Here is a 13,637-nt window from a genome sequence, read left to right as displayed (position 1 = left end):
TTCCTCAGAGGTTTGTTGGAGAGCAGTTACCATGCAGCCAGGATCGCGGTAGCTGTAGAGGAGCTGCTGAGATCCCCAGCTCAGGTGGGAGGATCTGTTGATAGGATAACCATTAGCCGTGCTCTCCTGAGCTCTGGCTGACATGGAAGAGAGGCAAGAACCTAATACTGTTGTTTCCTAATCTCAAGAATGTGAACAAATCTCAGTTTCTAGATGTGCAAAGCTTGTCGAGATGTACCAACAAAGGCGTGCAGTGTAGCTCCAGTGGAAGGCGGTTCTACGGAGGATTGAGTCAGGGTGGTTAAATATGTATGCACCACACTTTTCTAATAATCTAAAAAAAAGTGACCTAAACGTACATGCACACCACACCTTTTCATATATATTTATTTGTAGATGAAAACTTCAGCAACACTTGAAGGTTCAGGAGCAGACTTTATTGACAGAGCAACGCGTTTCGGCTTGTGTCCTTCTTCAGGGTCCTTACAAATCACCACATCAGTGGTGATTTGTCTACATGAATAAGAAGTACAATGCAGAAAAAATTCAAATAAACCAATCCCTTCTTCACACATACAGAAACAGACCAATCAGCATACAGAGGGCTGGAACATGCTGACTGGTTAAACTAGTGCCCAATTGGGCTCTTGCTGAACACTCCAATTAAGATAATTTAAAAAAAATTAATAAAACCATAAAAGTAACAATGGGGTAAATCACAGAAACTCATTAATGGACAGATCCCGACCTTTAAAAGAACCAATCAATGAACACAGAATTTCCATCAAGAGGAATTATCTAACTAGTCCTGTTGCAAGACATTTTAATGACAAACATGGCAGCTCCCCATCATTGGGGATGGGGAGCTGTTTCATGGCATCAAAGCCATCAAACCTAGTACAAGAGGGGGTAATATTAATTGTATAAGGAAAAAGAGAGGCGTTCTGGATATTTTACCTTAAGAGTTTAGTTCCTACCGGTATAAATGAGGATCAGTTCATCAATGAGTTTCTGTGATTGACCCCATTGTTACTTTTGTGGTTTTATTCATTTTTTTAAATTATCTTAATTGGATATTTTTAACCAAGAAAATGGTGATTGGATGATTATGTGATATAGATTTTGAATTAGGGAACAACATAAGTTTCGTTTTCTCTGAGTTCAAGAAGTTTGACGTTTGATTGTACAGCATTCAACGCCGAAAGCTGCTGAGTGTGAACCAGGCTGTACGTAGATGATAAGCTGTATATCACTATATAATCAACTTAAAAATTAATATTGGCAGTGGAAGGGGCCCACAGGCCAACCCTTGCAAGACACATTTAGCTATAGTAAATTGAAAGTGAAAGTGTACCGCTCACAGTGTCCAATGGAAAATAATCAAGTCTCATAGACACAACTCTGAACAATAATTGGCTAAATTTATCCAACCAGTTAGTGAAAGCAACCCTGATGTCGAAGCTTTGTCTGCTATTTTCCTGCAGATTCCTCAAAAATATGATTTAGGTTGCAAGTCCCAAATCACCACTAGATGGCAGCACGCATTTGCTACACATGTTCGGGCAGAGAATGGTTGTTTGTCCTGTCTGTCTCTGTGTTGCCCTGCGATAGACCGGCGACCTGTCCAAGGTGTACCCCACCTATCACCCATTGACAACTACAGATAGGTACCAGCACCCCTCGTGACCCCACAAGGGATAGGCATGTTAGAGAATGGATGGATGTTTGGGCAGGCAGTCACTTTTTTTAACCAGCCATTTAATTATATATCACACAAATACTAAACATAAATGCTATGTACTGGCTGCTTGTCAAAAGGAGACAACTTTCAATTTCACAGGATGAGGATCAGTATTTGTCTTCCTAGGAGGTCAGCAAACTTCTTTCACATTGTTTTTGTACTTTAATAATGTATAAATTGTTAGGTGGCTGCACAGTGGGTAGCACAGTGCCTTGCAGCAAGAAGGTTCTGGGTTCAAATCCAACCCTGGGCCTTTCTGCATGGAGTTTGTATGTTCTCCCTGTGCATGCGTGGGTTCTCTCTGGGTACTCCGGCTTCCTCCCACAGTCCAAAAACATGACTGTTAGGTTAGTTGGTCTCTCTAAATTGTCCTTAGTTGTGAGTGTGTGAATGGTTGTTTGTCCTGTCTGTCTCTGTGTTGCCCTGCAACAGACTGGCGACCTGTCCAGGGTGTACCCTGCCTCTCACCGAGTGAATGCTGGAGATAGGCACCAGCAACCCCCACGACCCCATGAGGGATTAAGCGGGTCAGAAAATGGATGGATGGATGAATTGTTAGGCTCGTCAGTGAAGCTGTGGCTAACGATGTTGGGTTTTCAGCAAGGTGATTATTTGGTTGAATCTCGGCCTAGGCTTTTTCTACATGAATTTTGCATGCCTTCCCTCTCCATGTATAACTTCTCTCTTGGTACCGACTCCGAGGGTTCCGCTCACAGTCCACTAGCATGTTAGGTTAATTGGGCTCTCTAAATTGTCTTTAGGGGTAAGTGTGTGCTAGGTCAGTTGACCGGGGTGTGTGTGTCTGTGTTGCCCTGTGATGGTCTGGTGACCTGTCCAAGGATTACCCCGCCTCTCACCCAATGACCTTCAGAGATAGGCACCAGTGACTCTGCATGGACAAACCGGTAAAGATAATAGATGGACAAAATCAATCAATTGGCACTTGGCTTCCTTTGGGTGCCAACATCATGTCTTGATCCTATTGTACTCTGTACAACACAAAAGAATCAGCTGCAAAAGTACACCTTACACATGTTCCAAAAGAAGTTAATCTTTTTTTTTTCAAAGCAAACAAAACAAGGAGCAAAATCTAATTCAATCTGCACAAAGAGACACAGTGAACCATTCATATTTGTGTACCATCACCATCAGGTGCTGTCTGATTGCTGATCTAAGCAGCTGCAGCCTCCACCTCCACATAGAGTGAATCAACTGATGTGCAACAGTTGATATGCAACTTTGCCATGTGGTGCTGATTTTCTGGAGGAGGGGAACATAAACAGGCAGTGGTGAGTTATTGTGGGAACAGCTTTTTGGAGGGGAGTAAAAACTATTTTGTATTGCAAAAGTTCCCACAGACAGATTAGAGACACTGTGGACCTGCAGGACAAAAAGCTCCATGTTGGCCATCAGAATCCTTACCTCAGTCTGACCCCTAAAATGGAAATATCTGCCTAATATAATTGTGTGTGAGGTAATTATGTGCGGCTGTCTGCAGCTATCCATCTCTATTAATCTGATGTGAATATCTGGTTTGTTTCATAGCACCAGTGCAGCACAAACTGTAAGTCTCCTGTTTCAGAAGACAACAGCTCAGTGAGTGAACACTGTGGCCAAGGTGACAGAAGTAAAGGTTTCACACATTGACACAAATACAGTAAATGAAACAGCTCTTCACCTCTCTGTTAAGCTGGTCTTGATCTGCCAGTGCATCTGCAGAAAAGCGCCAAATATCCTCTCGGTTTGATTAATCATACCCTCTTGGAGCTGTTGTTTCTGGCCTACTGAGAGGCAGTTAACAAATTGCTGAAGCTTTGAGACTGATACATTAAAGCCAGGCCTGAAAAAGGTGCCGCTGCAATGTGGGAACAGTTAGTCTGCTGGAGAAAGTGAACTCCAGCATCTAAATATATACACATGCACAGTGTTTATTTAGTGTTGAGTCTAAATTTCCCCCCTGCAGCTCCATCTCAGAGTTGGTGTGTGCAAAGTGAAAGTACACCAGTCAACATACAACTGTTTCAAGAAGGCTCGTGCTTTTTAGGATTATACCCACCCCACTCTATAACTTGGCACTTACTGCAGTCAGGGTGAAAATATTTCCACTTATGAAACGTGGCACTCCATCAAGAAGCTGAAAAATAATCAGTTCTCAATGATTCTTCTATGTAAGATATGACAAAAATTGCTTTATTGTCCTGTAATGGGGAAATTCAGGTGTGACAGTGGCAAGGACACAATTATAAGCAGTGAAAAAAAACAAGACAAAAAAAGTTGTCTAATATAGAGTTACTCCTAAACATACATTGTCCTTACTATCTAATCCTTGCAGAGGTGGTGGTACATATTCCCAGTGCTTATTGTTCTCCTTATGCATGTGGAGAAATGCAAACACCATGCATGATGTGAGCTTGGAACCTTCATGCTGCAAGGCAACATAGCTAACCACTGTTCCACCATGCAGCTCTTATGTAAACATGTTGAACTAAATATCCCCTTCCTGCAGGAGATATCAGCATACTTTTTTTTAATTATTATTATTATTATTATTATTATTATTATTATTATTATTATTGTGGCTAAGGAAAAAAATATATACAATTCCTAATTTACCCTATTGACAAATACAACCACCTTAACATATTTGAATATTTTTTTTTAATTTTTTGATAGTATGTTGATAGTATAGAAACAAAAACATTTTATATTATACAGTGCAGTGGAAAAGTGTTTGACCCCTTACATAGTTCTTTGACAAAAGTTTTAATTACTAAATGTTAAGGAAATAGTCTTCATTTAGGTCCGCAGTAACCTTTGATTTACTTCAAAATAAAGGAACAATTAAGAATCTATCCTCTGAGATGTAGAAAAAAACCGTCCTATTACGGTAACGTAACCGCAGCCTCGTGAAAAAAAGTTAAAACCCGCAATAACCACATCACCTTGTCTGAAAACTAGCAGCGCAAGGAGCCAATCCGATGTCTGTCCGTGTTTTGTAACAGCCAATCGGCATCCTAGATTTATCATATGCGGAAGTTGGTACCGGTAGCAGTGCTCAGTTCAAATTGAAGATTTTTGGGCTGCAATATGGCAAAATAACTATCACTAAAACACCCAGATTAGTTTTTTTTATCTATGCTTATTTCCATTTTATACCGCTAACATTGTTAAATGTTGCAAAACGAACGTTTAATGGCGATCGTGCGTTAGCCTCGTGGCTCACTCCTGAATAGCCCCGTTTTCCTGTCAGGTTTAAGCAGAGGTGAAGCGAGGCGTCCGCTGAAAAGGAAACGGGAAGTGGGGACCGGAGCAGCGGGACAAGGGGGACAGAGATGAAGCCGAATCCAACGAAGCGGCTCCGAAGAGCGGAGGACGACGGTGAAGGGGAAGAGAGAGGAGGAGGGGAGGAGGAGCATGAGGAGAAGAGGAAGACAGTGGATGTGGTGGGTGATGATGGACAGTTGCACAGTGTAACAAGTAACAAGTTAAAATGCGATAGTTTTTGTTTTTTTTTTCAGCCCAGTTTCCTATATTCAATGCATACAACATGGTAACTATTTTGTTTCTCCTACTTGTGCAATGAGATTGTCTCTGATATTGTGTAAAATAGACTTTTTTTTCTAATTTAAGGATGCCATGTCTGCCAGTCTGATCAACAAAATCCCAACTTTAAAGACGGCCCAGTAGTTCGATTGTGTCTCCTGAGCCCCACTGCTTGTGTGATGATTTCAGGCTGCAAGCTGTGTTATGCAAGACGTGTGGCTGTTTTAGTCATCTTCAGAATCACTTCCCTCCTATCTCATTTATACTGATGATGATGTCCCTGGTTGCTGTTTTTCCTCTGGTTGCCACGGCATCAAGCGCTTGCACCAAGTATGAACTTTCTCCATTTCCTGTTTTCGGCAGAGCGTTATCTTGCCTGTGCACAACGCATCGTGTTGGCTGGAGGAGTGTCTGCAGGCCATATTAGACCAAGACTTCACCGGCTCCATGGAGCTCTCAGTGTTTGATGATGCAAGCACAGTATGTTTTTTTTTTTTTTATTTTTTTTTTTATTTAGATGTTTGTACATCTTGAAGCTGTAATCTGAAGCTGGTGACGTGTTGACTATCTCTGTGCGTATCTCTCAGGATGACTCAAGGAAAGTGCTGGAGGGTTGGAGGGAGAGGATGGAGGAGCGGGGAATCTCAGTGGTGATTTCTGGTCACAATGCTTCCCGACCAGGAGGAGGTCAGTTTGCTGGCCGACTCTACACTTCAGCTAAAGTATTCTACTAATTTTACTCCCTCCTGGGGTCTGTACTACAAAGCAGGACCTGTGGCTTATTGAGGCGACTTCAGGTTCAGTTTTGGATTTTCAGTAACATGCAGCTGGTTCACATCTCACCTAGGTCTGTTACCTTGGCAACTGATGCTGCAAACTTAACCTGTTTTTTGTTTTTTTTTATTAGTATTCCAGCTTACAACTTCATCTTGCATCCAGGGTCCCATTTCAGAAAGCTGGGTTAGTGGATAATCAGAGTAATTTCTAGGGAAAATTCCTGCATACCCTGGCTTTTCCGTTTCAGAAAGCTCAGAAGCCTTTACCCTGAGTCATATTATGACAACAAATTTCTCCATGAAACAACCCTGCTACTGAGCAGAGTTGCTTGGGCAAACTGAGGTTTTCCTAAGGTGTGTCCTTTTCTGGAGGAGCCAGTATCCTGGAGCACAAATGCTCCACAGAAATCGCTCTCAGGAGAAGCTGATCAGACCACGATTAAATGTCTTATCATCTCTGGATTAATATATTTTCAAGCGTTACCGTTTTCCGCCGCTGTCAGGGATTTATCTCAATATTGTCAGCCTGCATATCGCTCTTCTAACACGACGAGGGGACACTCTATGGTTCTGAACAATTTATTTTCATTTTTATGTCAGCAGCAGCTTTTTAATATTGTAGGTGATGCAGAAAATATTTCAAAGGCAACTGTATGTCGCCCTGTCTTTAATGTTACTGTTGCACTCAGTTATAGCTGAGTTTAAAGGTGTTCCATGGCCTGAGACCCACAAGATTAATAATATAAAAATACACAGGATGAAAGCAGTCATTTATTCTGTATCAAAATTTGAGATTTAATTCCCATCTTAAATGTTTCATTCATATAGTTTCCATTCATATAAGGAGGAGGAGATATAAAGCCAATTCAAGGTTAAACGTAGAATAACTTAGAACTTGAAGGAGCTATAAGCGATTTTTGTTGAATGAATGTGAGAATACAGCTTTAATTCTCTGTCAAATAACACTCATATCACTCCTACGCTGACTTTTTCAGCAATTCTCTCCCACTAACTCGCTTTTTCAGCAGCAACAGCATTGTTTGTTTTTGTAAGTTATGGCTTAATGTTCTCATGCTTTTATTAAACATTTCTAATTTCACTCGCAGGAAATGCGCACTTCCAGGCTTCTCATTTCCTGCCGTTGCCATGGTGAATCGCATTATCTTCTTTCCATTGATGAGGGCTTCGTTCATGCTCGTGCTTAACTCAGGGCTGACAGAAGGTTACCTGACTGATATCACCTGTTCTGAAACCGAAAACGCTGAGTATGACAGCATGAGGTAGAACTACTCTAGCTACTTTCTACTCTGGGTAGATCAGCCATTCTTTCTGAAACGGGGCCCTGGATGACATCGTTTTTCAATTTATTTGTTTTTCCAGTGCATTAAAGACAAACAAGAAGTTGAAAATTTTAGTCTGTTTGGCTCCTTTATTCGGGGGTTGCCACAGCAAGTCATTACAACTTTAACACAGAGTTTTTACAATGAATGTAACATTCCACGCTCTGACATTAAAAGGTGACCCTTGACCATTGTAGAAACTCTCTTAATCCTTCAAGCTATTTTATTTAGCCAAGAACTAAATAAGGATTTACAATTGTAATTTAATCCTAATTTTGAAATAACAGGCAGGAATTCCTGACCCGTCTTCACGATTAACCCAGGTCCATGCTCCAATCAGGCCTTCAACCTTCAGCGATTTTGGTGTTTCATAAAATGGACGTTGTAAAAGGTGAATGAGTAGCTCGTCCTGGGGATTACAAGTATATCTGAATTTAATTTATGTGATTCTAAGTATTCTTGACGTTTGCCATGCATTTTATTCTTCAATTTTCTTTTTTTATTTGAAGATTTAAAGCTGCTGTTGAGATTTCTGTTTCATTTCATGTTAACAAGAACCATCGATTGTTTTTAACTATGATTTCTAATTAGTGTTCTGTCTTTTTTTCCCTTCCTATCCGATTATAGCAGCTAGTCATTTGGCCTCTGCACCATTTTGTCATTCATTTTGCATCCAGATAATTCTGATAATTTCATACCCAACCGGTTTAAAATGGATCAGTTTTCTGTTCGACGTGTAGCAGCGACCATGCATTGACTTGAAGTTGACAGGGAGATGATGCAAAGTGTTTTCCACCATCCTGCAATTTTTAGATGCATCCATGCTCCAGCACACCCAAATCAGATGGGTGAATTCCCTCATTAGCGTTCAGTCATGTAGCTCTGCAGAGGCCTGTTAACAAATTACCTAAAGTCAGGAATCAAACCCTTGATGGTTGCATCGAAGGATGCAACCATCCGCTCTGCTTTTATGCCCCATTTAGTTATATCTGTGAATCATCTTAATCATACTACTTGCCCCTTGCACCACTTTACAATCAAGACGTCTGAGATTAAATCCATTACTATTGTTAATCTCAAAGATATTTTTTTTCAACCAAGCATTCTTTACCTATTTGGAAATGACACAGGCATCACTCAAAAGATGCAACTACAACATACAAGGGGTATTTAAAAAAATACATGTTTTTATTTACCTTTTTTTTTATGTCTTGTCAAAAATTATTTATACTATACTCAATAATCAATAGAAAAATGGCATCAAAGCAATCAAACATTTTTAATTTCTGGGCAGGTTTTTGCATCTTTCCAATGGTATTCTGATGATTTATCTCTGATAATGAGCTCCAAGTTTCTGAGAGTGAAAGGTCTCCTTACCATCACCTTAATCTTTAGTCACCTACATAGATTCAACTCTACCTGGGTCAGACCAAAAGATTCATATTACTTCCAGTCAGACAAATTGTGTCTATAGCTACGTTTACATGGACAAAACTAATCGGAATAAGGGGCCGATCGGAATAAAAATGCGTCATGTAAACCAGCCAATCAGAATATAATGATCGGATGAAGCTCAATCGGAATGAAATTGTATTCCAAATTAGAGGGATGGTTTACTAACGGTATAGTCCAATTATTTAATCTGAATATATTTTAATCCGATCGTGAAACTGTGTGCATGTTATCATAGCTAATAGCATGAAAAGATTTTGATATAAATCTGCCTGTGTATCTTCATACTCTGTTGACAATATGTTTTTTAAGAGGAATTCTAATTTAATTTTATGGGGGGGTTATGTTTTACCTATAAACAGAAACCTGTTGTGTTATTTTGTCTTCCAGTGGGTTTTGCAAAGAATAAGGCAGTGACTCAGAGTAGTGGGCAGTACTTGTGCTTTCAGGATGCGGTACGTATGCCTCATATGATCACCCCGATCAGTTGTTATTTAACTGTTGACATCTCTTTATATTATATAGGTTCATATAGTGCTGGGCAATAAATCGATTTAATCGATTAATTCAAATTTACAATTTTTTTTAATTTACTCATTTACTTTTTTTTAAGTTAGTTTGAAATTAAGGGAAGTCTGTTTTTAGCTCATTGTGTAATACCTTTTTGTGTTACCTGTGTCTCACATGGGAAGATCATTGTTACCGACCCAACTTGTCTCCAGTGTGAAAACTAAAGTCATGTGTATAATACAACCTGCTGCAAATATAACAGGGGTATAAAAGTTAAAAAATATCCTTCACATGAACTACTATGGGATTCCTGAGATTGCAGTTGTTTTAACACGCCAGATGTGTGCTTTTTGTCTTGCCCCCGCTCTGACTCTCCATTATCTCTAAAACTAATCTCTGTTCAACAGAGTATAGATGTTTGTTATTTACTGGTGATTACCTCTTCACATAAACCCTGCTTTAAAACATCATAATTATTTATTTAAGGCTTAAAAGCTCATGCCTCAAATGAAAAGTCTTAAGTGTGTGTAAAAATCTACCCTCTACTTTCCCGGCATCATTTAGCTATAGATTCTGCTTCTCATAGCTTTGCTTCGTGTACTAAACCTTGACTCTAGATGAAATCTTTGAACTCTTCCTTTACTTGAGTTTTCTTTCCCCAATATTCATAGTATAACTGTTATTTATTGGCGGTTTGACAGGACTAAGCATCCATAAGAGGCTAAATCTAACAACTCTTTGAGCACCATCAGTGTTTCAGAAAGGATTTCTCAATGCGCTGCAAGCACATCAGTCATGCATCTTTATGTCAGAGGACTCAGGCTGGATGTGCCATCAGGCAGCACAAACTTTAATCAAACCTTGGGCCCTGTAATCCATTTTTACTCAACGCAGTCCACGACTGCATCCCTAGATGTAAGCAGAAAGTACACAAAGAGAGAGGAAGGGATAGGACACGTTGTGAGCACATGTTCTCTGCTCAGAAGAGATTTTAGCATAAAAAACAAACAGATGTCAGGTTTAATGTGCCAAACATGACAGAGACCATCCTGGCTGGCTATCAGGAAAAGATTTAGACTACAATCTTTGTGATAATCTTTATGGTCATGGGGAAACTCAAGTACACCCCATGATTCAAAAGCTTGTTGGACCACATTTAGCAGCAATAACTTTAGTGTGACCTTATCAGTTTCTCACATCATTTTTTGGCCCACTCTTCCTTGCAGCATTGCTTGAGTTCATTGAGGCTTTCAGATGCAGATCTCCCTGAGGTCCGACCACAGCTTCTCCATCAGGCTGGGGTCTGGTCATTGACTGGATCATTAAAACACTTTCTTTCTTTCATTTTTCATCCATTTAGTTGTAGAGTCGCTGCTGTGTTTCAGATCGGTGCTATGTTGGTAACCCAAATTTAATAAAGCTTCAGCTGTCAGAGAGATGGCCTCACACTTAACTCCAGAATAAATCTGTATACAGTAACATTCATGGTCAACCCGATGGCTACAAGGTGCCTGCTGCTGAATTATTGCCAAATTATTCCAAACCTTCCAAGCAAGCCACTTCTTTTCAGTCTTTCTCTAATAATTTTTTCATGAACTTTAGCATTGTAGCGCGCTAACTGACGCCTATAGGGTGTGAGATGAAGCTCTTGGGGTTTTTGTAGTCTTTCCGAGCATTGCACAGTCTGACCTTCAGGGGAATTTTCTGGGATGTCTGCTCTTGGAAAGATTGGAATAATATTTCAGAGCGGAGTAGCGAATTTCAGATTACCTGTAACCTTTCCAGGATTAATCCGTAGCATCATGTCTATTTTTTTTTTCTTGCTGCCAGTACTCATAATCTGTGTCCGTCAAATCGGAGAACTTCCAGATTTCCTGCTTTATATTGTGTGGCTACATTTAATAAGCAACCCCTGCTTATTTTGGCATTTACATAAATCCTGGGGAAGCAGCAAAGTTGTATTCAGTTTTTTTTTCCAGGACTCTATCCATCAGTAACGATTCTTATGTGTGTAAGATCAGTGGTTACCAGCGCACTGTGTGCCAATGCATCGGCTGGGGTGGGGGGGGGGGGGGGGGGGGGGGGCCTGGATGGCCTGCTAACAGCCAAGGTTTGAAAACTATTACCATTTCATAAAGACGAGAATCAAAGGATGATCATAACAAGATAGCTTGTCAGTATTTACAAAGGGAGGAGGCGAGTTTCTCTCACAAATGTGGAGCAATTATTACTTCAGGAAGTGTGATCGCTGGCGTTGCCTTTCTCCCACTGACGTCTTAATGTGTTGTTGTCAGGAAATGCTAGATTAATTTCCAGTTGTTTTTTTTTAATGCAACAAATGTTGGGCTGATATATTTTATTAGGTATCACTCCCAATCTTGACCTTTCGATGCCTGTAAGAAAGTCTTTCAAATAGAGTTTTATTTTATTTTTTGAAAAACAAGTGGCATTAAGTGTTTTTGAATGCTCACTTTGATTATGTGTTCAAGTGATTTTCAGTTTTTTGTTTCTGTTGCAGGATGACATCATGTTGCCACAGAGAATCCGTCTCCAGTATGAAACAGCTCTTCTCCATCCAAACTCAGTAAGTTTTAATTTTTTTGTAGTCATTGCTAATTCACTTCCTTCTCTTTCTTCAATTTCGCTCAGCCCCCGCTTCCCTTCTTTCTCCTTACTTCTTCTCGTCTCGCTCCTTTTTCTCTCCGTCTGTTGAAATAGAAAAATATTCTCGCGAACGGCATTAGCGAGCACATTTCCGTGGGTGTACGTGCGTGCAGTTGGCACGCGGAACAGCGAGAGTATCCGGTGTTGATGCTTTCTTTGACATGCCAGGTCAGAGGTCAAAGGTTGCGTGTGTGAGGGGAAGTGAGTAAGACGGCGTGGAGACAGCGGGCCCGCTCCGCTGTACAAACACCCTGACCTTTCTGGCTATCACTGTAATTTTTTTATGCTCTGTCAAACACATGCAGATATTTACATAGTTGGAAAAGATATGTAGGCTCTTATTATCACTGTCTGACATAAGATCACACTAAACCTTTCTGTTTCAGTTTAGTTAGAATTACCAAAATTATTTGTATTTGCTATATGTGAGAATAACAGGAGAATATCTAGGAGTTTTTTTAGTTTCTTTAAAGGTGACCTGTTATGCTTCCTGTTAAACAAGATGGGATTGGTCTATATGCAATAAAAAAAACATGCTCATTGCATTTTTTGCACAAAATTATTCGCATATATTGAGATTTCAACTCCTCAGTTTCACCTGATTTGAGCTAATTTCAGGACAAGCTGTTTTAAGGCTCTTTCACTTGAATGCAAATAAGCTATAGCCTCCAATACTGATAAGTGTTGACCATTGCTAGATTTGCAAAAAAAAAAAAAAAAGGCGGGGGGAGGGGGTCTTCCAGGCCTGAGAACATCACCCTAACTGTGAAGCATGAGACTGGCAGCATAATGTTGTGAGGATAGTTTCCTATTATCTAAAAACATCAGCCTGTAGTTAGAGCTTGGGCGCAAATAAGTCTTGCAAGTGGACAATGACCCCAAATTGGTGAAAGACTGTGGATACACAAGATACGGTGTGACGATGATCCCCACAGAAGATTAATGAGCTGAAAAGGTGTGTGTGTGAGCAGGGCTCAGCTACACCGGCTCTGTCTGGAGAAACGGGTCATAATTTAGCAAACTATTGTGACAAGCTTGTAGAAGGACACACATATTTGACCCAAGTCAAAAAGTTTAAAAGGCAACTTTACTAACTTCTAATTACATGTATAGATACGCTGAATTTAAAAAAAGTAAAAAATAAATAAAAATAAAGATTGACCCTCTCATTATAAGGCATTAGGCAAATAGAAAAATTCTTGTAATCCTACCTTGCCAAAAACTGGAAGAGGTTACTCCGATCTAATGTTAGAAAAAGTGTTGCTTTTATAAGCGAACCTCTACAATCAACTTTAACTAACCAAAATGTACTTATTCTGGCCACCGATTGCTACTTAAAAAATTGTGATGGAAAAAAAGAGATAGCTCACAATTGCAAGTCCAACAATTCATGTTCTGTTTTCCTGTGCAGCTAGCCTACACAGAGCAAGCTGTCAAAGCAAACATGTCCATTTTTCTGTATGACGGCCTGCATGTGTGTTTTCATAACAGCTGATTGGCTGCAGAGTTCAGAGGCTGCCGGAGGGATCCACAGAGCGCTACGCCCGCTGGATCAACGCACTGACTCAGGATCAGCTCATCGCTCAGGTAAACAGGCGCAGTTCGTCCGCA

At 40.2% G+C, this 13,637-nt stretch overlaps 1 protein-coding gene across 4 annotated transcripts in view; it reads left to right on the top strand.

Moving 5' to 3' along the window:
- The first annotated feature begins 4,766 nt into the window (after window positions 1-4,766).
- The window catches only part of b3gntl1 (UDP-GlcNAc:betaGal beta-1,3-N-acetylglucosaminyltransferase-like 1), a 29,278-nt gene continuing 20,407 nt past the window's right edge, over window positions 4,767-13,637 (top strand). Inside the window, exons 1-6 of one of the 4 annotated variants that reach the window (XM_036137280.1) lie at window positions 4,767-5,184; window positions 5,648-5,764; window positions 5,872-5,971; window positions 9,243-9,307; window positions 11,881-11,946; window positions 13,518-13,613. In XM_036137280.1, the coding sequence (XP_035993173.1) occupies window positions 5,074-5,184; window positions 5,648-5,764; window positions 5,872-5,971; window positions 9,243-9,307; window positions 11,881-11,946; window positions 13,518-13,613 (555 nt within the window). In that variant the 5' untranslated portion in view covers window positions 4,767-5,073. Of the gene's footprint in view, window positions 5,185-5,246; window positions 5,556-5,647; window positions 5,765-5,871; window positions 5,972-9,242; window positions 9,308-11,880; window positions 11,947-13,517; window positions 13,614-13,637 lie in introns of those variants that run through there. The other 3 variants (XM_036137278.1, XM_036137277.1, XM_036137279.1) reach the window with 3 other exon arrangements.

The sequence above is a fragment of the Fundulus heteroclitus genome, chromosome 5 (assembly GCF_011125445.2).
Source record: "Fundulus heteroclitus isolate FHET01 chromosome 5, MU-UCD_Fhet_4.1, whole genome shotgun sequence".
In the NCBI taxonomy this organism is placed as follows: Eukaryota; Metazoa; Chordata; class Actinopteri; order Cyprinodontiformes; family Fundulidae; genus Fundulus; species Fundulus heteroclitus.
Note: the sequence above shows the minus strand (reverse complement) of the source record. Positions and strands in the feature narration are given on the sequence as shown.